The sequence below is a fragment of the Macrotis lagotis genome, chromosome 5, assembly GCF_037893015.1.
Source record: "Macrotis lagotis isolate mMagLag1 chromosome 5, bilby.v1.9.chrom.fasta, whole genome shotgun sequence".
In the NCBI taxonomy this organism is placed as follows: domain Eukaryota; kingdom Metazoa; phylum Chordata; class Mammalia; order Peramelemorphia; family Peramelidae; genus Macrotis; species Macrotis lagotis.
This window is the reverse complement of record NC_133662.1, coordinates 63,805,323-63,829,678: the sequence shown is the minus strand read 5'-3', so window position 1 is coordinate 63,829,678 and position 24,356 is coordinate 63,805,323. Positions and strand designations below refer to the sequence as shown.

The window sequence follows — 24,356 nt, the reverse complement described above, 5'->3', positions numbered from 1 at the left end:
TTCCCATCTAAAAATTCCTGCCAATCAACTATTTTCTCCTGCAATGCTATCAAAATTTAGCTGCAATCATAGGAGAAATTGGATGTTATTATAGCAGTCAGCACTCACTCAACCTTGCTTTTTTAAATTGTTATTGGAACTGAAACCCTCACTTAGATATGGTCTACCTGCCAGCCTCCTTTTTAAAACAATAGAATGGTTTTCAAAATTTGTGCTTCTGATTTCATGTTAAATATCTCTTTCTAGAGAATTCTGATTTCTTGGTTCAATGAATTTAAGTTATAGCTAACATTTGTATAGGGCCTTAAGGTTTGCAAAGTACTTCACATATCTTATCCCATTTTATACTCAAAAACAACTTTGTGAAGTAAGTACAATTATTGTCACCATTTTATAACCAAACAAATTGACGTTGTAGGAGCTAAGTGTCTCTCACTGGTTCCCTCAGCTGTTATGTATATGGGGAGCAATTTGAAGCCAAATCATCTTGACTATAAGTTCACTCTATCTGTTTTACCACCTTTGCCTCCCATAAAGACTGAAACAATAACAATTTACAAAACTTTAAGATTTGAAGATTTGAAGATAGATGGATGCATACATGCATGGATGGATGGATGGATGGATGGATGGATGGATGGATGGATGGATGGATGGATGGATGTCTAGATAGATAGAGAGAGGTGGGGGAGAGAGAGAGAGAGATGGATGATCAGTCCTCACCAACACTGTGAGGAAGGTGCTATTATTATTATTCTCATTTTACAGATGAGAAAACTGAAACTGAGAGAGATTAAGTGACTTTCCAAAGTCAAACAGCTAGGAAGTATCTAAGCAGAGATTTAAACTGAGGTCTTCCTCACTTCACATTTACCTCTCACCCCACTACATCATGAGGCCTCCCTTGAAAAATCAAAGTATAAAAACCTTTCCAGTTTTCTTTTATTTGGGTCATTTTTCTTGTTTTAGGCTGGGTTTCTTTTTTGTAAGTTTTCAGCCCTCATTCACAGACTAATAAATTGCCTTACCTGTTGTTTCTTCCCTTCGGGTGCCCCATTTCCTTCCACTGCTGCTTACTTTTTCTACTTGTTCCCAAAGTACAGAGCTGGGCACACAATTCAATTAGATGCTTAATGCCATTTAAAGGCAATCCTGGGACAGGAGCTTTCAGATTTCATTATCAGTATTCAGTTTGGTTTGAGAAGAACTTACACTATAATATTCATTTTCCTCCAGGGCCTCTGTTCACCCAATTAAAAACAATTGCCTTTCCCCCCCTCAAATTGTCTTTCAACTCCACTATCTTCCTAGCAGCTCATTCTCTCCAAACTCTTATTGTGCATTTTAGATGTCTTGCCACCAATTATCAAACAATTCATCCAGAAATATATGCAATCATCTTTCTCTTAAATGCATTAACCATTCAAACTACTTTCTCTTCTATTCCCAGGCCTCTTTTAGTTCACCCTATCCCCTTACTATATTTCTGCTTCTGTGCTTTCTCATATGGACCATATCTTACCCCATTTTTTCCATTTCATGTTTTCCACCACTAAACAGACTCCTTTATCAATATATTCCACTACTCCCACTGTACCTTTTCCTGCTTTCTTTTCATTGTAGGGTAAGATCTTGATTTTTTTAAATTTCATTGACATGATGAATTCTTGATGTTGAAGTTACTTTTTACTTGGAGTAACTTAACGTCTTAGAGTGGTAGTGATCTATCTCAGATAACCCCTAGTATTTGATATTCAGAGGAAAAAGAAATCAAGGAATCTTCATGGGAAAAATATCATATGAATTAGAACTTGAATGATGGAAGAGATTTCCATATATGTACTTATACTATACGTGTTGCACACAGATAGAATTTAAGTTGCTTTAGCACACAGGAACAATTTCATTTGGTCTTTGTAGCTTCAGAATTTAGCACATCGATTGATTTGCTTAACTTCCATGGTACTCAGTTTCCTCATCCATAAAATGAAGGAATTAGACTAAATGAATTCTTAGATTCCTTCTAGCTCTAAATATGTGACCCTATGATGCTATGATGGGAGGGGAAAATTGATGCCAAGACATAGAGGATCGCATAAAAAAGGCATAAGGATTAAAGAGAACGGAATGAAATTTGAGAGCAAAGAATTGAATGCCAAAAGGGGATTGCTATGGTGTAAGGATAAACTAACACATGCAATCAAGTAAACTTAAATCCCAGCTCTACAATCTTCTTAGATGTGAGACTTTGGGAAAATCACTTAACTCTCAGATCCTCCATTTCCTTATCAGTAAATGTGGATAATAATAATCATACCTATCCCACAGCTCTGTAGTAAAAGTATGGAAAATAAGGAAGCAGGCTGAAACAAAAGAAAAACCAACTCCATAGTTTAGGGGACCTTATATGAATGAAGATCCAGCAAAGCAGAATAAAAAAGAGTGGTTATATAATACATTCCAAATACGAAGGCAAATATATGGAGCTGAAGGAAGGAATGTTGCATATAAAGGGATCTCTAGATTTGTTTTTCATGCTGTCTCTCCTGTTATATCCTTGACAACAGAGACTGTCTTTTCTCTTTATTTTTATGCCTAGTACTTAGCACAGTAGCCTAGCCTGACAGATAGTAGGTATTTAATAATAATTATTTTTAGCTGACTTTAATTCTAATCAAATAATTTGGGTTTGCATTCTTTATCTTTAGTTTATTAACTATATAATCTTATGCAACACACTTCCCCCCTCTGTAAAATGAAATTCTTGGACTAGATTATATCTAAACCCTTTCTTCCAGCTCTATAACCTCTAAAATCAATATGCATACTAAAGGATGATCATGCTTTTTAATGATATCATAGTTGAAATGTCATGCTGTTCCAAAGCCATTCCACTGGAAGATCCTCATTCTCATAAAATCCAATAGAGCTAACATAGTCACAGATGCAGAATGTTTTCCAATTCATATTTTCATTCATAGCAAAGACCTATATAGTCCTAAACTCCTTTAAAATGAAGGAAGTACAATATCAAAAGTTCCTTCTACTTTTAATACTCTAGAATTTTTAAATTTCTTATACTTCCACCTTAGTAAAATACTGAATTAAAATTGAAAATGCATGATTGACATAGAAAGACATATAAACATATTTTGGCATTCTTTCTAATGGGAGGGGAAGGGGATCTATGCATATATACTTAGAGAAAGATTAAAGGCCCAGTTTTAAGCAAATAGATAATCATAATCTTTTGCTTTAATTGTTGAGAATTTCCTCTGAATGTTCATATTTCTATGCTTTTAGTTTTTACAGATTGATACAATGCCTCCCACACCTTTTCCCTGCAATATGTACTATAGTTTTATTTTTCCTTTATGAAATGACGTTACTATATGTTCAGACTCTGATTCCTCCAAATAAAGTTGACCCTTAATAAATCTTGCAAATGTTTATACAAAATTTGCCACATCCAATATCTGATCAAAGTATATGAAGAGGGAAAGGAAAAAAGATCATCAAATTGAAAGGAATGAAATTACCAGGCATCCTTTTCTAAAGACAGTTCAACTAGAGTGAGATGCTTAGAAATTTAAGTTTCAAATTGCTTCAACTGGAACCATTAAAAGCTATACATTAGGGCCAGCTAGATGGTGTGGTGGATAGACTACCAACCCTGGAGTCATGAGGACCTGAGTTCCAATCTGATCAGATACTTGATAATAATCTAACTGTGTGATGTTGGGCAAGTCACTTGACCCCATTGCCTTGAAAAAACAAACAAAAAAACCTCACAAATTCTCCCTCATATCTTAAAACTGTCATTTAAATTTTATTTTTTTTTAAAAAAGATGTCCCTCATCTGTTTCCTCTGTGGTTTCTAATGGTTCCCCCCAGTGATTAAAGTATAACCTACTAAAATAATAGCCTTAAAATCTGTATTTCTAGAAAAGACACACAAAAATTCAACAAGTTGGCTATTAATCTATGTTAAATTACTGGAATTTAAATATCTGTTACCACTGGAACCTGGAAAAAGCTGTTAGAATCCACACCAGTTTTCCTACTAGGAAAGATTTCTATTTCATTAAGATCGAAGCAAGGAAAGATGTTAACCAGACGATTTGAGGTGACAATACACTGTAAGATGTAAGCATATGATAATTCTTTTCATTAACAGATTTTTGGGGGTCAATGGCACTGTAAAGCATCATTCCTCATTTTCAGATAGGACATTATATTGAGAGCATAAAGAGCATTTTCAAAGTCAAATAGCCATTTGTAAGAAGACTGCAGGAAATAATCATATTGGGTCCTGAAAGCAAACTTTTAGGGCTCAACTTTTCATCTTTTTGTCCTTGATTAGAGTCATTCAAAGGCAGAGCCTCCATAATATTTGGACACTGCAGATTTTGGTATTCAATATAAGTCCTAGAAAAGTGCTGAACCTAAGAGTCACTGGCTCTGAATTAGAATCCCAATTCTGCTAGATCATGATCTCTCTGGGATTAGTTTCTTCATATGTAAAGTGTAATGTGAGTAAACTAAATGATGTCTAAGTACTCTTACAATCTTAGATCTATGATCTAAGTAAAAACTATAACAAAAAAATTGAAGGAATTATATGGATAACTAAGGCAACAATATGATATATAGAATCATCAATATGCAGCTGAAAGAGGTCATTGAGTTCAACTATCTCATTTTACAGATGAAAAAAACTGAGGCCTGAGGAGGTTAAGTGGTTTGTTCATGTCCACACAAGTAGCCAATCCTCAAAGATGAGATTTGGATCCTTGTTGTCTGACTGTGGAGTAAAGGTTCCCCCCCGCATTGTACCACACTACCTCCAGGCTTGTATCTGGGGTGATTCTAGATAGATTGGCTTAAAAAAAATCTGACCACAATTTCCAGAAAATTATTTCACTTATCACTTTATTTTTCTTGTGTTACTGAATGTAAGTGAAACTCTCTATTCCCATTGAGTCCAAGTTCAGTGTATTCAAACAGATGGCAGAGATCATAGAATAACAAAACAAACAGCAACCATCTACTATGTGAAAAACACAACAGGCATCAGAGAAGAGAAAGAGTTTACAGTTCAGATGGAAGCAAAGACATCAATCAACACATATAGCTTCGATACACAATATTACACATTAAGTGTCATAACAAGACACTGAGGGAAAAGGCCATTACTGACTGGGGAGAATCAGGGGAGTTTTCTAGAACAAGTAACAGTTGATCCAGACTTTAAAGAATGGGAAGGAATTCAAGAGGTGAACAAAGATAGGAAGTGTTTTAAGCTATGAGGGAGGCAAAAGTGACAGAAGTATAAAGGAACCAGTTTCTCTAGAGTCTTGTAGTGTGTGGGAAATATGAATGATAGAAATTTTTCATTGGCTCAGCCTATAAAAATTTTTGAACATGTCACACATAATCTTGGAATTTTAGAGTTGGAAGTGATCTCAAAAGATATTTAATACAACTCTTCTTTTAAAAAAAATCTCCATAAAGGTATTTTAGACAAGTGATTATTCAGACGCTCCTTCAAGATGTTCAGGTTGGGGGCGGCTAGGTGGTGTCGTGGATAAAGCACCAGCCCTGGAGTCAGGAGTACTTGGGTTCAAATCCAGTCTCAGACATTTAATAATTACCTGTGTGGCCTTGGGCAAGCCACTTAACTCCATTGCCTTGCAAAAACCTAAAAAAAAAAAAAAAAAAAAAAAGATGTTCAAGTGGAAAAGAGCCACTATATTTCCTAAAGCAGCCAAATCACCTTTTATATATCTTTACTTAACAGGAAATTTGACTCTTACTTCAAGCCTAAATTTGCTTATTTTGAATGTTCTATACATTTCTTCTACTTCTGCCCTAGGGGGCTAAACAGAATAAACCTAATCATTCTTCCCTATGATTGCTCTTTAAATACCTGAAGTCAGCTGCTAAACTCTTCCCTGAACTTCCCAAAAAACTCCAAGTTAAATAATCCTAGTTAGTTCAAGTTCTAAATTCTAGTCAATGTTTCCGTTATAAAATTTGATCACCAATCAATAATGGTACTGAAATAAGGAGTTAAGTACCTTTATATTCATAGATACCAAGAAGTGACATATTACCCTTAATCTTAGCTATATTGACTCAGAGGGTAAGGGGTGAATTGTCCCTAAATTCACATCTGTTAAAGGAATAAAATCAAAAATGCCAGTGTTTGCTGTTTTCTCCTATGATCAAAGAAAGTTTAGATATGATTGGCATAATCCAATTTTATTCTCTGTTTATTGTTCCTATTAAGTTATGTCGCATATTTAATATACATCAGCATTTTAATGTTTTGCTTTTCAAAAATGTTTAAATGTAGACTATTAGAGTTCAATATTATCTAGTCTAACAACTAGGTATGATACAAGTCCTATGCCTGATTAATATTGGTTTCCCAGGCTAGTGATTTATTTCTCCTAGTATATAAAATACACCTATGTGTTGCTGAGGTGAGTCATAACAAAAGTAAAGAGTCATTTGTTTATTTTGATTAAAAGAACTGACCATAAGTAGCTAATCTACTGATTTCACTTAAGAACCCATGTGCTTCTCATTTGTCTCTCTGCTACATCCTTAGGACTTTGGGCCTGCCTTATCCACCCTATATCTCAATTTTCACTTATATATTGTCTCCTCCAATTGCCAGGAAGGTGGATTTAATTTCTATTTGTGTAAGTGCTTGATGAATTCATTCAGATGACCTTTGGGTTTTAACCAAACCCTTTCTTGCCCTACATCTTCTGAATTGGTAAATTGTTCTCTGAAGAAGGCGATGAGATTGAGAGCCCTGGAAACACCTCCCTAATCCACCTATATGTCTATTCGTAAGCTTAAACCATTGATCAGGTATCTATAAACCAATTTTCTTTATAAATAACTACAGCTATTACTGCTCCGAACAGTAAGTCCTCACAGGACTTGTCTAAGGATTAAGGGACAGAATAGATGCAAAGCACTTCATGAACTTTAAAGTGTTATATAAATATCAGCTTTTATTATCTTCAATATAAACATTAATATTTATTTATCATAAGCATTCATATGATCCTATCTAGCTGCAATATAACAAAACAAGTATTTTTTCTACCATTCAGTCTTCATATTTTATAACAGTATTTTAAATCCTTGAGTTTTGTAGGGAGTATATATATATATATATATATATATATGTATATATACATATATATATATATACACATGTATATGTATGTATTCATTTTGTGATTAAATTCAGCTTTCAAAGCATCTTCAGAGCATCCACACAGATATCATTTTCTACTGGATTTTGTCCCTCTATTTACTCCCCAAAACAGTCAGAGCAGTCACCTTTCCTGGTCTAACTCATTACTTTTTCTTATCTATTCCATTCTATCATCCTAAAACTACCTTGTTGTGCCTGAAACTAACTTGTTTGAGACATATTAGGCTGGGCTGTAGGAGCTCCACTTTCCAGGCCTTGCTGTCCTGCAATATTCAGAAAGAGCAGAGGATGCTAATCCTCCAATATGGATTGGAGTCAGAGTTCTATTACTTAGAGTTGATTCAATTTGCTGTCTCATAGCACAAGTGCATTGGCCGCCTCAATCTTTCAATTTCTCTATTCAGCTCATTAATTTCAACACCATTTCCCTCCAAACTCAGTGTTTAACACCTTGTGTTGCTCTTCTGAGGAGAAGGTTATTGCTGGTAAATACAATTACATTTTTTTGTTTTTATAAAATTTCATGAAGAATACATTAGAGCCTTTGGCTAAGGCATCAAACTTGGTGCTGATGAAATATAACTGTAGAATTTCCTTTACTTGTAATTTCTTTTTTTTAGTAAGATGGCTTCCATGGAATCTTCCCTTCCCAATAATTCTACATTTGAGAGACAGCGTGATATAGTAAAGCATGTATTCTAGTTCTCCTTCTGATATATGCTAACTCTGCGACCCTAGGCAAGCTACTGACCCTTCAGCACTTCCAGTTTCTTTCTAAAATGATTAATCACAGTCAGGTTGTTGATCTGCATCAGTGGAAGGAGTTTTCATAATGGGATTTCCCTATCAATCAATCAACAAGGATTTTTAAACCCTTTCTATTTGCTAGGCACTATGCTAACCTTGGGAATATAAAGACAAAACTGAGAACAATCCCTCCCCTTGAGGAGGCTATAATCTAGCAGGAAAAGCAGCATATACATATACAGTTAAATACAAAATATATAAATTAATGCAAGGTGATTGGTGGAGGGAGGCACTAGCAGCTAGTGGAACAGGAAAAGCTTAAGGTAGAAAGTGGTATTTGAGCTGAGTCTTAAAGGAAACCTTAGATTCTGAGAGATGGAGGGAATAAATTCCAGACATGTGGTATAGTCCAATACCAGAGCCAAGCCACAGATGGAAGATCAACTGTGGATGAGGAACAACAATGTTAGCATAACTGGAATGCAGTGACCGTTGAGAGGAATAATATACAGCAAGACTAGAGAGGTAGGTTAAGATCATGTCATTAAAGATTCTCTATGTCCCTAAATTCTTAAAGGTTATACCAGTAGGGTACAGTCTCTGGCAGTTTCCACTGTGATACAAGGTTCCATTCAAGCTAAGAAGGTTTTAAATATGGTTGAGACCACAGATTTTGTCCACTTTCTAAGAACTAGGCTAGATGAGCATGGATAGGCTCCTCACCTGTCAACTGGTTATTTGGTTATAAATTCATTGACAACAATATCTCAACCAATAGGAAAAAAAATATTTATGTTCAACAGAAGGTCCCTTTTTTTCCCTGGGAGAAAGTTTGAGTTCATTAAAATCATTACAAAATATACCAAATTCAATTCACCTCAGTCTTTTCCTTTTATTCAATTCTATATTCAGTTCCTTGTCCCACTAGAGAGCCTGTCCAAGAAATGTTTAATGAGGAACTAAGTCTTTGGGCTATCTCTCTAGTTGCAAAGCATAATCTGGAAAAGAGCTACTAAAAATGGGATTATAAGGGTTTGTAACGGAACTCAGTAATCATTAGTCCAATCCTCTCACTTTAACAAATAAGAAAACTGAGCTAGAGGGAGGTTAAATGACTTAAAATCACACAGGTAATATACATAAAGGTGGGATTTTTGATCATTGGCCCACTGACTTTAAGGGTGCTACTTCCATTGACCTGTGTATAGTTTTTTTTTTCTTTGTAAAGAGAATATTAGGGGCAGCTAGGTGGCGTAGTGGATAAAGCACCGGCCTTGGAGTAAGGAGTACCTGGGTTCAAATCTGGTCCCAGACACTTAATAATTACCTAGCTGTGTGGCCTTGGGCAAGCCACTTAACCCCGTTTGACTTGGGGAAAAAAACCTAAAAAAAAAGAGAATATTAACAGGGAGATTCATGACTAGAGATAAACCAGTCATGAAAGTAAAAAACAACTAATGGATGCCCCATATGTTCTGCTGGTATCTATTAAATGTCAAATGATATAACATTCTCCAGCATTTTGAAGGGATATTTTATAAGGAATTTTTTGATAGGACATGGACAAGAGTCCACATAGCATGGATGGTATAAATGGGTTTCAGCCTAAAACTCTGAGAAAAAAGGCCCATATTAAGGAGATCATATATCTATCAAAATATCAAAATAAATGGGACCCATATCTCCTTCCCATTTCCCAGAGCTATTATGAAATTCATGTTAACATTTGCTCATCTGTGAGATATATATATATATATACACATATATATATATATACATATATATATATATATATATATATATATATACTTACTTATCTATAAAATGAGGGAGTCCTTTTAAGTGTTCCCAAGTTTCCTTCCAGTGCTAACTAATGAGCTATGACTACAAATAAATTATCCCAAGGAGAGGGAGAAAGAGATGTAGATTTTGAGCATAAATAATCTCTACAAAAACAAAAATAAGAAATTACATATATGTCAGGAGAATCTGTCCAACCCATGGAAACAAGAAATGAAACTTCATTTCAGCAAATCTTTATTTATTAGGCATCCGTTGTGTGTATGACATAGTATAAGATACTGTTTAAAGATGATGTTTTCTAATTGGGACAAAGGGGAAACTCAGGGAAAAACTTCAACAAGAAAATTTGAAAAGCAAAAATCAAAAATTAAAACTTTAATTCAAGTATGTTTCTAAGGTTCTGATGTGATTAATGGAATACTTTAATGATTTCATTTTTTGCAGGAAATCCCTCTGCTGATACAGATCACCATCCTAACCCTTCTCATCCTATAAGTATGGTCGTTGTATTTCCATAAATTCTCCATACAGGATATCTAAATTTTCTGGAGGTCTTTCTTTTTGAGCTTCAATGACACACTTAGACTGTCCATTGATCATTTCTCACTTTTGCTATTTAACAAGTCCACCTCCTTTTCCATTCATACATTTTCTGAATGAGCTCTCTTTATGCCACTTCTTGCACATAAGTCATTAAACTTCAGGTAATCTGAGATTTTTATTCTTCAAAACCTGGTTTTTTTTATCTGTCCATATATAAACTCTCTTCTCTCTAGGATTTATGGCACTGCTCTGTCCTGATTTCTTTGACTGACTGTTTCTTCTTAATTTCCTTTGCTAGTCCTTAATTTGTGTCCTGCTCTCTACCTGTGAGGGTCCCCTAAGACTAAATACTATCTCAGATGTTATCCTTTCTGTTCCCCTATATTCAAAGATCTTGTCAATGTAGGTGATTCTCAGATCTACATATTTAACCCTAGCCTCTCTACTAATTTACAATCCCATATTACCAACTGTTTTTTGGACATCTCCAACTGTATGTCTCACTGGTAATTTAAATCCCATCTCCTAAAGGAAGTTTTTTTCCCCATCTCTCCAGTTACTGTTGTCTCTCCCTCTTGGAATGCCTTTCAATTCCTCTGAATAGATCTTGAATCTACCTAGATGTTTATATGCTGTCTCTCCCTTTAGAATGTAAGCCACTTGAGGACAGTGAAGGTGTTTTTTACCTTTCTTAGTATGTCCTGACACATAGTAGCATTTAATAAATACATGTCCATTAGCAATCTCCATGAGGTCTGGGGCTAATATTTATTTAATCTTGGCGTCTCACCTAGCATTTAGCACAGATTTTGCTACCATCTAACAATTGGATATAAAATATGTATGTATCAATAGACATGGATATAGACACTGTGCCTCTTGACACTATCTTAGGAAACAATAAGAAATATTAATTGAATACCACATATTAATTAAAATTCTATTATTTTCACATTGAAATAGAGCTCATTTTCCTCAGGCTGTGCCAGTATCAGTGACCATTACCCTTAAAGATGGATTTAAATCCCCTTTTCTCTCCTACCCTCAGTGGTATGCTTTCTAAGAAAATGATCTTTTAATAGTTTGTTCTGATGCTGTGTGTGTGTGTGTGTGTGTGTGTGTGTCTGTGTGTTGTTCCTTAAAAAATTCTTTTTGGGGTTTTTTTAATTCAGATATACAAAAAGTACAAGTCAAAACTGTTCTCTAAGAGTGGAATATCTTTTCTCTCCTTCATCTGTTAGAGTTAATACCCAGTCTTTAAACTCATTTCTTTTACCTCCTCTATGAAGTTTTCCTCAGATGCCCCTCAATTGAAAACAACTTTGTAATCCTTTAGCTAGTATTTTGCTTTGTTTCTACCTAATACATCAATCAACTGGTTCTAAATATCATAGTTATTTCTTCCTTTTTTTAAGACCACAAACACCATAGGGCAGAGATGGTATCTTATAAAAATTTTGTAGCTCTGCTAGTAATCTCCCATAGTTAAATATTCTGCATACAATGATGATGATGATGTTTGTCCTTCATTCTCAAAGAAGATCATGATATCAGGGAAGTGAAGCCATGCCATACATGTGAAATGGATTTGAGTGAAGGTGAAGTGCTTATTCACCAGCCTCACTTTCTTCTCTAGAGTCATCTGAATTTAATGGCCAGGTATGAATCAGATGACTAGAGTTAGCTCTGGATGTGAGGTAATCAGCGTTAAGTGACTTGCCTGAGGTCACATAGTTAGCAAGTGTCTGAGGCCAAATTTGAACTTGGTCTTTCTGACTTCAGGGCTGGTGCTTTCCTACAGCACCATCTACTTGCCTACAATAAATGCGTAATAAATATGAATTCATAAAAATGAATGAATAGATAAATAACATTATTTCTAGAACAAAACCAAAAGTGAAGAAGTTATTCATATTCGAGAATATGATACTCAAATATTAAATAGATCCCAAATCTCCCAGTTGAAAGAGGTGAAAGAGTCATACTTAAATTGGCATTCAAATCAATTAGTTGAGTACAAATTATTTGAAGGAAGGGCCTGTTTGTAGTCTTAAGAAAATTAGCCCATTCACTGCTCTTTGCTCACTTTCCTACTTAATCCTTACATATTAATATAATTACATGCATTATTATTAAATGTGAATTATATATTGTTCTTTATAATTAGAATACTCTCCTCTCACCCTTTTCTATTCCTGGTAATTCTTTAAAACTCTTCTTTCTTCCAGGAAGTCTTTCCCCAGACACCCCACTCAAAAATGAGCTTCTCTTCTCAAATCTCATATAACATATTCTTTTTTATCTCTTTTGTAAATCTTCATGTATTATTTTGAATCCTTCTTGACCTCTTTACAACTTTGATCCTGCAAATCAACTCTTTCTGGAGATTGTCTTCTCTCTGTTTCTGTGACACGACACCATCTTGGTTTCTCCTTCCCTATTGATCATCACTCAATCTCTTTTGCTGATTCTTTAATCATATTCACATATAAACACACAATCATGCTTAATATGCATATTCGTCAGTGTTCTAGTTTGAATAGCTTTAAACTGCATTAAAACTTTTAGGACGTGCTCTAGATTTAGAGCTAGATGAAATCTGAGTTCATCTAATCTAGCTTCCTTATTTTACCCAGAGGGAATCTGAGGCCCACAGAGGTGAGATGATTCATCCAAAGTCACAATGGAAGTAGATAACAAATTCAGGATTTACACGGATCCTGTATGTAATATGAATAGATAAATGGTCAATAGATTAATAGATGAATAGACAGGTAAGATAGTAGGTAAGCAAATAGATGATAGGTAGATATAAATATGTAAATATATGCATATACTCATAATGGTTTTCCTAATATTTAGTACTCAAATATATATTGAATAAAATATAGTATATATTATATATGTATATTATGTATTTATAACAAATTAAAGAAATAAATATATTTATATATATATATATATATATATATATATAATCTGATAATTCCTTCCATAAATAGGACATTAATATTGAATCCCTTCTTTTTAGAAAGAAGGATGTTTCATTTCTAATGAAATATTTTAAAAACTTTTTTATGGGGGCGGCTAGGTGGCGTAGTGGATAAAACGCTGGCCTTGGAGTCAGGAGTACCTGGGTTCAAATCCGGTCTCAGACACTTAATAATTACCTAGCTGTATGGCCTTGGGCAAGATACTTAACACCATTTGCATTGCAAAAAACCTAAAAAAAAACAACAAAAAACTTTTTTATGTATCATATGATGGACTTTTTTTAGTAAGTAGGATTTCAAAAGTTATTTTTTGAATGACTTTCAAGGCAAAAAATTAATAAATCCTTGTGATTATCAAAGCAAATGAAGATATTATCACAATAATACTAGATACACCACACACACACACACACACACACACAACACACACAACTTAGAGGAAAGTTATGATTTGCTGGTTCATAATGTTTTTAATGTTTTAGGGAAACTTCTGGTCTCAATTTCCTTAATCTAAATCTTTACTAATATCTGAGATAAATATTTTGGTGGTAATAGAAAGAAACTGATATTGGATGAACAATGGGTCAAGAATAACAATACTAGAAGTCAATTGTATCAATTATCTTATAATAAAAATTCTCAATCCATATAAATATATATATATATATGATTGCACACATATTCATATATATATTCATTATATGATCTTCCCTATAGTATTTGTCCATTTCAAAATGTATATATTTATATTTAAAGGATCATCTCCCCATAGAGCCTAATCTTGATCTCTCCAAAAATCGTATTCATAAACTCAAGCCAGATAAAGCTCTTTTTGAATACATGCTAATGATTTCAACTTGAGGAAAAGATTTTAAAGTGAAGACAACATGAGATAACTTTGTCACTGAATGAAGAAAGTAGTCCAATATAAGAAGATTTTACATTTTATAAAATAGGACTTTAATGTGGTAGATTGGAAAGATCTTGCATTTTTCTTTAATTAGGATAGGGTATAGAAAAATGGGATAACAAAAATGCTACTGATTGATTTGGTGTCAAGGATAAAGAATGTCATATATTACTCCTTACATGTGGACACAGCTAGGTTAAAGTAAATAGATATAGAGAGCTAGACTAAGAATCAGATAGACTTGAGTTTGAAATGATGCCCCAGACAAAAACAAGTTATGTGTCCTGGGTCGAGTCATTTAATCTGTATCTGTCTATCTTCTCATAAAATGGGAATAATAATAATACCTATTTCACTAGGTTGCTGGAATCAAAGAAGAAAATATTTGGAAAGTACTCTGTAAATCTTAAACTACAATACAAATAGTAGCTATCAAATAGATAGATTGATAGATACCAGATTATCAGCATTTTTATAGTATTTCCTTTCTGAGGAAAAAACTTTCTGTCCCACCCTAACCAAAAATTAGTAAACAAAATAAAAATAGTTAATATTTATATAGTGCTTTGATTTTTACAAAGTGTTATAACAACCCAAGGAGACTGGTGCTGTTACTAACTCATTTTCAGATGAGGAAATTAAAACATACCAAAGCTGAAATGACTCACCAAGGATAACACAACTGTTTTTTTTAGATTTAGATTTTAACTTATCTTCCTGACTCCAGATCCAGTGTTGTATCACAACATTGTACTACTTAGTTGCAAAAAAGTTCAATAAAATAAATCAATGAATTAAGTGAGCCTGACAGTATATGCAATATTCCAGACCCAAAGTTCACCAACTCTACAAAAGGAGAAAGATGAATTTCCTTATCTCTTCTTTGGAGCCAATAATTAGCTATCATCAATCTATGCATTTTTATTCTAAAAAATGAACACCAGGGGCGGCTAGGTGGTGCAGTGGATAGAGCACCGGCCCTGGAGTCAGGAGTACCTGACTTCAAATCCGGCCTCAGACACTTAATAATTACCTAGCTGTGCGGCCTTGGGCAAGCCACTTTACCCCACTGCCTTGCAAAAAACCTAAAAAAAAAAAATGAACACCAACCAAAATCTTAGAATATACACCTCTATCTTATCTGTTTCAAGGACTGAGAAAAGAAGTAATTAGTCAATGATGGCACAAAACATAGGAAAGATAAATAGAAGGTATTATTTTTTGTGAAGTGACTTTGAAAATGGCTTTTACTGAGTGAACCATCAGTCTCATGTGGTTCTCTACTATGGTACCATAAGGCTATGAATACATAACAGCATCTGAACTAAAGATCAGGTTATCACAATAAGGTCCCTTCAGAGTTTATCTGTTCAATTTTCTGTCACTTTTGCTTCTGAAGTTATCATGATGTTATGAACAATGTCCAAAAGTTGACAGCATGATTCCTTGACAAGACATGGTCTCATTCAATATGCCACCCTTTTCGATTGTAGACAAGTTTAGGGAGTTCACCTGCCACCATCAAATCTTAGAGAGATGCTGTCTTCCAATCTCAAAAAAAAAAATAGTTAAAAGAAAGGAAATGAAAAGTAAAGTTTAAGAAAAAGTTTTTTTAAAAGCTTATGGAATTTGCATCATTTAACCCATAGTGAAATATGGTAGGTTACTATTCTCTTTTTTTTTAAGTTTTTTGCAAGGCAGTGGGGTTAAGTGGCTTGCCCAAGGCCGCACAGCTAGGTAATTATTAAGTGTCTGAGGCCGGATTTGAACTCAGGTACTCCTGACTCCAGTGCCTGTGCTCTATCCACTGCGCCACCTAACCGCCCCTACTATTTTCTTTCAACATTGTGTACAAGATAAGAGGAAATTAGCTTCCATGTCGTTAAAAATAAAGAGTTCATGTGACTGAGAAAATATTTAAAATATATGATTAATTGATAGAATTAGTGGAATCTCTATGAAACATCTTTTAGACTATAAACAAGAGACATCCAGTCAGTAGGATTTAGAACCATCCCTACCTGAATATGGTAGAGGAGACAGAAACCAAGAGACTACTCTGAGCCTGTGATTGACCATTATTGACCATCTGACAAGTATTGACCATAGAATCTGAGAGCCCAAAGTGATTTAATTGATTCTAGTGATTGTCCGTTCTAGTATTAACTCCAAAGTTCCATTATATTCATTATCTTCTATCCACTTGAAGGGTCCCTCTACCCCAAGAAATCTATGAATAATTTCAGGGAATCGATGAACTTGGATTCAGGGAGATATAATTATGACCTTTATTTTAATATGATTGTTTTTTTCTATTATTTTGTGCATTTAACAACATTATTTTGAAAAGGGGTCCATAAGCTTTACCAGACTGATAAAAGGGAAGCATTTAATAAGCTACAAGGTACAAGGCTGATGCAAAGCATATTATAAGTATTATCTCATCTAATCTTCACAATAACCCTTAAAGGTAAATGTCAATATACTCTTTTATAATTGAGGAGAGTTAGAAAGATAGAGGTTGGGGCAGCTAGGTGGTGAAGTGGATAGAATACTGGCCCTGAAGTAAAGAGTATCTGAGTTCATATCCTGCCTCAGACACTTAATAATTGCCTAGCTGTGTGACCTTGGGCAAGTCACTTAACCCCATTGCCTTAAATTTAAAAAAAAAATTTAAAGACAGAGGTTAAATGACTTGCCCAGTGTCACACATCTGAGGGTTAGATTTGAACTCAGATCTTCCTGACTCCAGGACTAGGACTCTATCTGCTGCACTATGCATTGCCTCAAGATGGGGGCAGAGGAACTGAGCAGGGTCCATAACACAGGAAAAAGGTTACAAATCCCAGAATTCTAGCCTCCATCTTTACATAGGAATATCATAAGAGACTATCAGATTTTTTAATGAAACCCATGTATGTTATGTCTGAGAAATTCCCCTGATCTATTTATATTACTAGTTTAGTAACTGCCAAGAATAAGAAGGAAATCAAATTACATTTGCATAACTTATTTTTCATAAAACCATGTTGAAAAGTTTTGTGCTATCATCACCTATTTTCTTTCCAAATACTTATGAACTGTCCCTTTAATGATCTTAGAATTTTACCATCCACTGACATCGTCTACCGATGTAATAATCATTACTGTTTATTTTTAATTTACAAAGACCTTTATTATATTATCACACTTGACCCTTTCAACGACCCTGTAATGCAGCTAATTGCATGTATGAGTACCTTCATTTTTCAGATTAGGACGCAGATTCAGAAATGTTCAGAGAGTTACCCATGATCATACAGCTAAGCTGGCATTACAAATAGGAACTGAATCCGGGTCTTTCTGATGGCACGTTCAACATTGTAGCTACTACACAACACAACCTGATTTGAGAATTATAGGCACCCACAAGCACTCCTATTATTAATCCCCATCACCTCTCAAAGATCACAGACAATGATTCAACAATTTCATCAGCAAACCCTTTCAGTACATAGGCCAAGTGACTTGAACTCAATTATCTTAAATTTTAATTCTTTGTTAACCATTTCTGCTCCATCTTCTCCAAGTGAAGATCATTCATCTTGTCAGAGAAAACAGGAGCAAAAAAAAAAAAATTATTTTCACTACATATTCTATTCTCCCCCCCTTAAGAATGAATCCTAGCTATCCTTTCTCTTACTTGTAACATAGCTTTTTTAAGTTTTTTTTTTCTTTTTGCAAGGCAAATGGAGTTAAGTGACTTGCCCAAGGCCACACAGCTAGGTAATTATTAAGTGTCTGAGACCGGATTTGAAACCTGGTACTCCTGACTCCAGGGCCAGTGCTTTAGCTACTATGCCACCTAGCTGCCCCCATAACATAGCTTTTTTAAAAAAGTCTTTTTGCTGCCCTTATTGCATATTAAACAACCTCTACTGTTTCTAGACTTTCTGCATTTTTTCACAGGACTTTTACATTCATCCTCATTTATCAGGTCTGGCTTATATCTTTTTAAAAAGTTAACATGTCAGTAAGTTTCCTGTGCAGCTTCATAGGCAGCTGGTTGGCACAGAGGATAAAATGTGAGTCTGGAGACAGGAAATCAAATATGGCCTCAGACTCACTTACTAGCTGTGTGACCATGGGTAAGTCACTGTTTGCCTCAATTCTTCATCTGTAAAATGAGCTAAAGGGGAAAAAGTAGCAAACTACTCCAGTATCTTTGCCAAGAAAATTCCAAATGAAGTCACGAACAGTCGAACATGACTGAACAGTGACATCTGTCTCATTTAGTCGCCTTACCCTTTTCTTTTTCATTAGAATAAATTGCAACTAAAACATTGAAATTTCATTCTTGACTGGTCATGATCCCCCTTGGTCAAGATATCTTTTCTAGTCCTAGTTTTTAAGACTTTACCTTCTATATCTCTAAACTCATGGATTTCTATTCACATAAGGCTAGCATACATGTCAGCCAACATCCAGTGTCTACATTTATATATCATAAATTTTAAAATGCTATAATCACTGCCAAATTTCCTGTCATTTCAAGTTCAATCAGTTCCTCTTTTTGTAAGAATTATACTTCAAACAACCTCCACCTGCTGAAAGTTGGAGGTGGGGTGGGGGAACTGTCAGCAAGGCAAGTTAGAATTTATCACCTCAGTTTTTAAAACAGGGAATGCAACAAAAATCCAAATAGTTGAAGTACCCCAAACACAACTGTGCTGATTCTATGCCAGATTTGTGACCTGCTTCAGGAACTCATCATCCAAATCCTCCAGCTGGCCTGGAGGCCTGCCATGCCAAGCATTACCGCCAGAGCTGATACTACTTCTATTTCAGTGCTAATACTGCCAAAGCTGATAATTCCACTGTGATATTGCCTCTGTTCCTCCATGCTTTGATACTTGAAATTAAAAGCAGAATTATTATCATGAACTTTTTGTTGAAAATATTCTACTCTGAATAATTTTCTCTAAGTAATAACCATAAAAAGGAAATTAAAATTATGTTAACATGAGTCAAAGCCCACATGAGGAAACAAATGGTCCTGACTTGGTTCACTTTGATTTTATTATTGCAACATAAAAATAAATTAACATTTTTATGCAATTTTCTATGGTCAAATTAGATTCTGACATAAGAATCAAATAAAATAAAATTCTATATTTGTTTTTAACTTATTTTCTCCATAAGCATTTATTGAGCACCTTCCATCTACCAGGCATGGCATGAAAAACCAAAAAAAGTCATCCCCTCAAAGACATTATATTCTATAAGGGAAGACAACATTTATCTATATAAGTAGAGGCAAAATAAATACAAAATATCTTAAAATTAAATACAAGGAAATGCAGGGGTAGAATAGGCACTAGCTTTAGGAGATCAGGAAAGGTCTCATGTAGAAAGTTGTATTTGAGATTAGCAATAAAGAATTGTAAGGATTCTAAGAAATTAAGATGAATTTACAGGCATGAAAGACAGTTTTAGCAAAGGCCCAAAATAGAGTTTGAAATGATATGTGGGAGGAAGAGTAAGAAGATGAATACAGGTAGATGGGGAAAAAATAAAGAATTATGTATAATAAATACCAAAACATCATGATGGATTTAAATGCCACACAGAGGAGGCTGTATTTGATCCAAGAAGCAGTAGGAGTCACTGGAGTTTACTGAACAAGGGACTCACATATTCAGAACTATTCTTTAGTTGTAACAGTTATTGTTGATGATGGTCCTTCATTTTTTTTGGGGGGGGGGGGTTGCTAGGTAATGAGGTTAAGTGACCTGCCTAAGGTACACAATTAGGAAATTATTAAGTGTCTGATTTGAACTCAGGTCCTTCTGACTCCAGGGCTGGTGCTCTATCCACTGTGCCATTAACTATCCTGTGGTCCTTCATTCTTGAAGAAGGTCATGACATCAGGAAGTTGATGCCATTACAAGCAAATGAATTGGATTTGAATGAAGGGGCACTATGTTAAGTCACCAACCTCCCTTTCTTTTCCAGAATATTCTATAGATCAGAATAACTGGAAGCAAGGCCATCAATGTTAAGTAACTTGCCCAGAGTCACACGGCTAATGAGTGTCAAATGTCTTCCTGACATGGGCACTAGGTAATGCAGTGGTTTGATCACTGGCCTTGGAGTCAGGAGTATGGGAGTTCAAATTAAGCCTTAGACACTTGCCTCACATTTAGGAACATTTCCAATCATCCTGATTCATATCTACCTACCAGACCCAAATCTCTCTGGAGGAGAAACTGAGGCTGGTGACTTAGCACAGTACCCTGTCACTCAAATTCAGTTCTACTTTTAGCATGAATAAAAAGGACCAAAGATATATTCTGACAATGTTTGTCCTGGTATTAATTCCCTAAAATCATTAACTTCTTCAAGAAAGAAGGAGAAATATCATCAGTTGGTTATAATACTTTGGCAGCCATGTTGGATATGAATCAGAGAGACCAATTAATAAACTGTCTATCATAACAGATGGTCAAACTTAAGATAGTAATTGAGAGGGTTAAAAAGAAGAATGGAAGACACATTGTAGATATGATATTGAGAAGACTTGACTGCTAACTGATTTTATGGAATAAAAGAGGTTAAGGAGTTGGGGATGACTTTGAGACTGCAAACCACTATGACTGGAAGGATAGCAGTATCTTTGACAGAAATATTGAGGTTATGGAGAGTGATGGATTTTAAGGGGAAAGTTAGTATATTTTAGTTTAGATATTCCTATTTTGAGATCCTACAGAACATCTAGTTCATAAAATCTGATAAGATGATGGTGATATGAGACTGGATCTCAGAAGAAAACAGAGTAGAATATCTATAAATCTGAGAGTCAGCTATGTAGAAAAGGTAATCACGTACAAGTCCATGGCAGAAACTTGAGAAATATCCCCATTTGAAGAGATCATATGCATGATAACCCAGCAAAGATATATGAATCCTCTTGGTCAATTCCACTTTTCTAACTTCAGGTTATGAGCTTATGAGAAAGAACAGTCACAGAGGTAGGAGGAAAGCAGAGTATTATCACAGAAACCCAATAAAGAGAGAGAGTATGTAAGAAGAGAGGGTAGTCAGCTATATCTATAACTATAAAGAGATCAAAAAGAATAAGGACCAAAAAAAGGTCATTGACATTTGGCTGCTAAGAGATCATGGGTAACTTTTGAGAGAGCTGCTTCAAGTTCAAGATTGGATTTTATCCATCCTTATGACCTGTCCTAGTCCAATTTCAAGGCATTGGTTAAAGGTATTAGTGAGTGGAAAGAAATTGAAAGAATGGAATATAGATAAGTTTTATCTAGGTGTTTGAGCATAAAGGGATGAGAAAGGAAGATACCTTGAGAGGAGATGACAGCTTAATAAGGTCAAGTGATGGTTGTTAATTTTGACCATGACTGTAGGCAAGAGTGAATGAGGCAAGATTTGTCTGATTCTTTTTACCTAAAGAGATTTGGTCATTTTCTATTCCCATCACTTTGATCTAAAGCCAAAATAGACTATAATGAACCTTGGCTTAATTATGGTTAAATAACTGAGTAAAGCCATCAATAACACAGAGAAACAGCTGGACCTATTTAGATGGTGCCTTTTAGAGACTCAGATTATTAAGTGAGGTGCTGAAAGTTATTTATGAGTATAATTGGTGACATAATAGAGTATTTACTTGGGATCAGTCATAGACTATGCATTATATAAGATATTTCAGAATAATTCAAAGTCCAGCAAATTAGAGCCATGCCTCGGGCATGAAGATAGAGTGATAATCAACAGCAAATATTCTATCATAGACTCCACCAACTCAAAGCATGAATAGAAAGAACCAAATATATAGTCTGACAAAAGAGACCTAAACACAGTTTTCTAAGACTGAAAAAAGCCAAAACAAAATAGTAATGTCACAAAAACATTCTATTTATTCCTAATGCTTTTCCTAAGAAATTTGAGTTAACCTACAGTATCAGTGGGTCCCCAAGCACAGTTTAGTTCATGAAGCTCAGCCTTCCACAATTGCTGAGTAAATTCCATAGGTGAAAACATTCTTCACTTCCAAAACCTGCAGAGGTGAGTGAGCAGGTTGTCACTCTGTAGACTGTACTCAACAAAGAAATGGGCAGTGGTCTGACAAAAATAATAACCACCAATATGATTTTGCCCTTCAAATCTATTTATCATTCAAAATCTCAGTTTTACTGATCTCACTGTAGTAAATTAGCTGACAGAAAAGGACAGAGATTGCATCATTGAATTCAGACAGTCCATTCATCATGCTTAGTATTTGGACTTCAATACCATTTCCCCAGATATTTTCCAAGTCATTCCTTTAGCAATAACAGAAGTCCTGTTATTTGGATCCACCCTATCCTTTACCTAAATTCATTGTACTTGATTTATGAGTGCTGGACTATTTTTCATAACCCACCATATCTTTTGTGAGAGTTTTATTTAACATTTCAGGCTCACAGATAAATAGAATTGACTCTGACATTGCAATATAGGGAGAATGTTTTTTAGTGATCCAGGGGAAACTGACCAAAGAAGGAAACTCAGAAGTATTACTGAAATTTTCTGTCCAAGTCAAGTGACAGGGTCATTAAATGTCTAGAAATCTATATGGTTACTTCAAAATTATTTAGGAAACATAATAAGAGTTAAAGTCAGATTTGTGTAATAGGTAGAAAATCAACCTTGGGGTGAAGAAGACATGGGTTCAAGCTTACCATGCCTGGGATACATACTAGTTACAATCCTGGTCAAGACATTTAAACTTTCAGATCTATTAAGAAACAATGAAGAAAGATATTTTTCAGAGCAAGTATCACTTTGTGTTGGTAGAGGGAATCTCTACAAGAATAAAAAAATAGATTGAAAAATTTTGAGTTACAGAAGAGTGATTTCTGACTTGCAGAGACAGGTAGTTTGCATGTCAGAAATTCTCTATTTTGAAGAAATTACAGATTCAAACTAAATAAAAGAGTAATTTTTATTCAAATATGCATAGCACCCACATATCTATACATCCTAGAATCCCCATCTGTGGGGACAATATTGCAATTGAATTTATTAAGTTGATTAAAAAAGAAGGATTCATTAAGTCCATGCTAAGTATTAGTCACTATATGGGCCAGTATTAGAGCTAAGGAGAGACCAGGACTGAATATTTGGATCAAAGAATCAACTATATACAAATAATAATGAACTCAAGAGATATGATAAAGTAACCAAGAAAGCATGTAGAAAGAGAAAATAAGAGGTACAGGATAGGACCAAGGCTCAGGATAGAGCCTTGGAAATAGGACAGGGATGAAAAAAAATATATAGTTGCTCTAGTTTTTAAACCTAAGGAATTTACATTTAAAATTAAAATTAAAATTTTGTTTTTCACTGTGAAACTGATTTGAAATGTTCTTCAATCTTTTTCTATTCTTAGGGGAACTTCCAAATATAATAGAATCATCAGGTGATGTTCCTGTAGAAACCATAGACAGTCTTTGGTCTCCTTTCAGCTCAGCATCACCCACCCAAATGGAATCTTGGCAATTTTTCACTGAATGGAGCCACATCTCTCAACCTGAACAAGGAGGCACAATTCCTATTGTTCAAACAACTATGCTTCCAGTGATAGCCAGTCCCATCTATGGTCAATCTATTTCCAAAACCACAATTTCCTCAGGGACTTCAGGAAGCAGCACATACATTTCAGGTATCCAAGAGAGCACCCAAGAGCTTGACAGAATAGATGATGTGATGGCGGATGTTGGCTATGCTTTCAATCTGGAAACCGCTTCAGTAGAGACCACCTTAACCACCACCTTGAAGTACATTACCACCAGCTCTATGACGACAGCCACAAAAGGGAAAGAATTAGTGGTGTTCTTCAGTCTGAGAGTCACAAATGTGCCCTTTTCAAATGATCTCTTCAATAAGAGTTCTCAGGAATATCAGGACCTGGAGCAACAATTCATACAGTTGGTGAGTCCTCTTTAAAATTCTTCCAGTTGCTTTATCTTTGTTGTTTTGTTATTTTATAATATAATCACTGGCTTGGATAGCAATCCAGGTTAGAAGAGACATACTCCTCTGACAGCTGCTGCTGAAGGCATTCAAATGGAAG

General features: G+C 34.9%; 1 protein-coding gene across 1 annotated transcript in view; it reads left to right on the top strand.

Moving 5' to 3' along the window:
- IMPG1 (interphotoreceptor matrix proteoglycan 1) overlaps nt 1-24,356 on the top strand; it is a 168,621-nt gene that overhangs the window by 93,631 nt on the left and 50,634 nt on the right. The window contains exon 13 of the mRNA XM_074190012.1: nt 23,673-24,214. Coding sequence (XP_074046113.1) covers nt 23,673-24,214 — 542 coding nt within the window. The remainder of the gene's footprint in view (nt 1-23,672; nt 24,215-24,356) is intronic.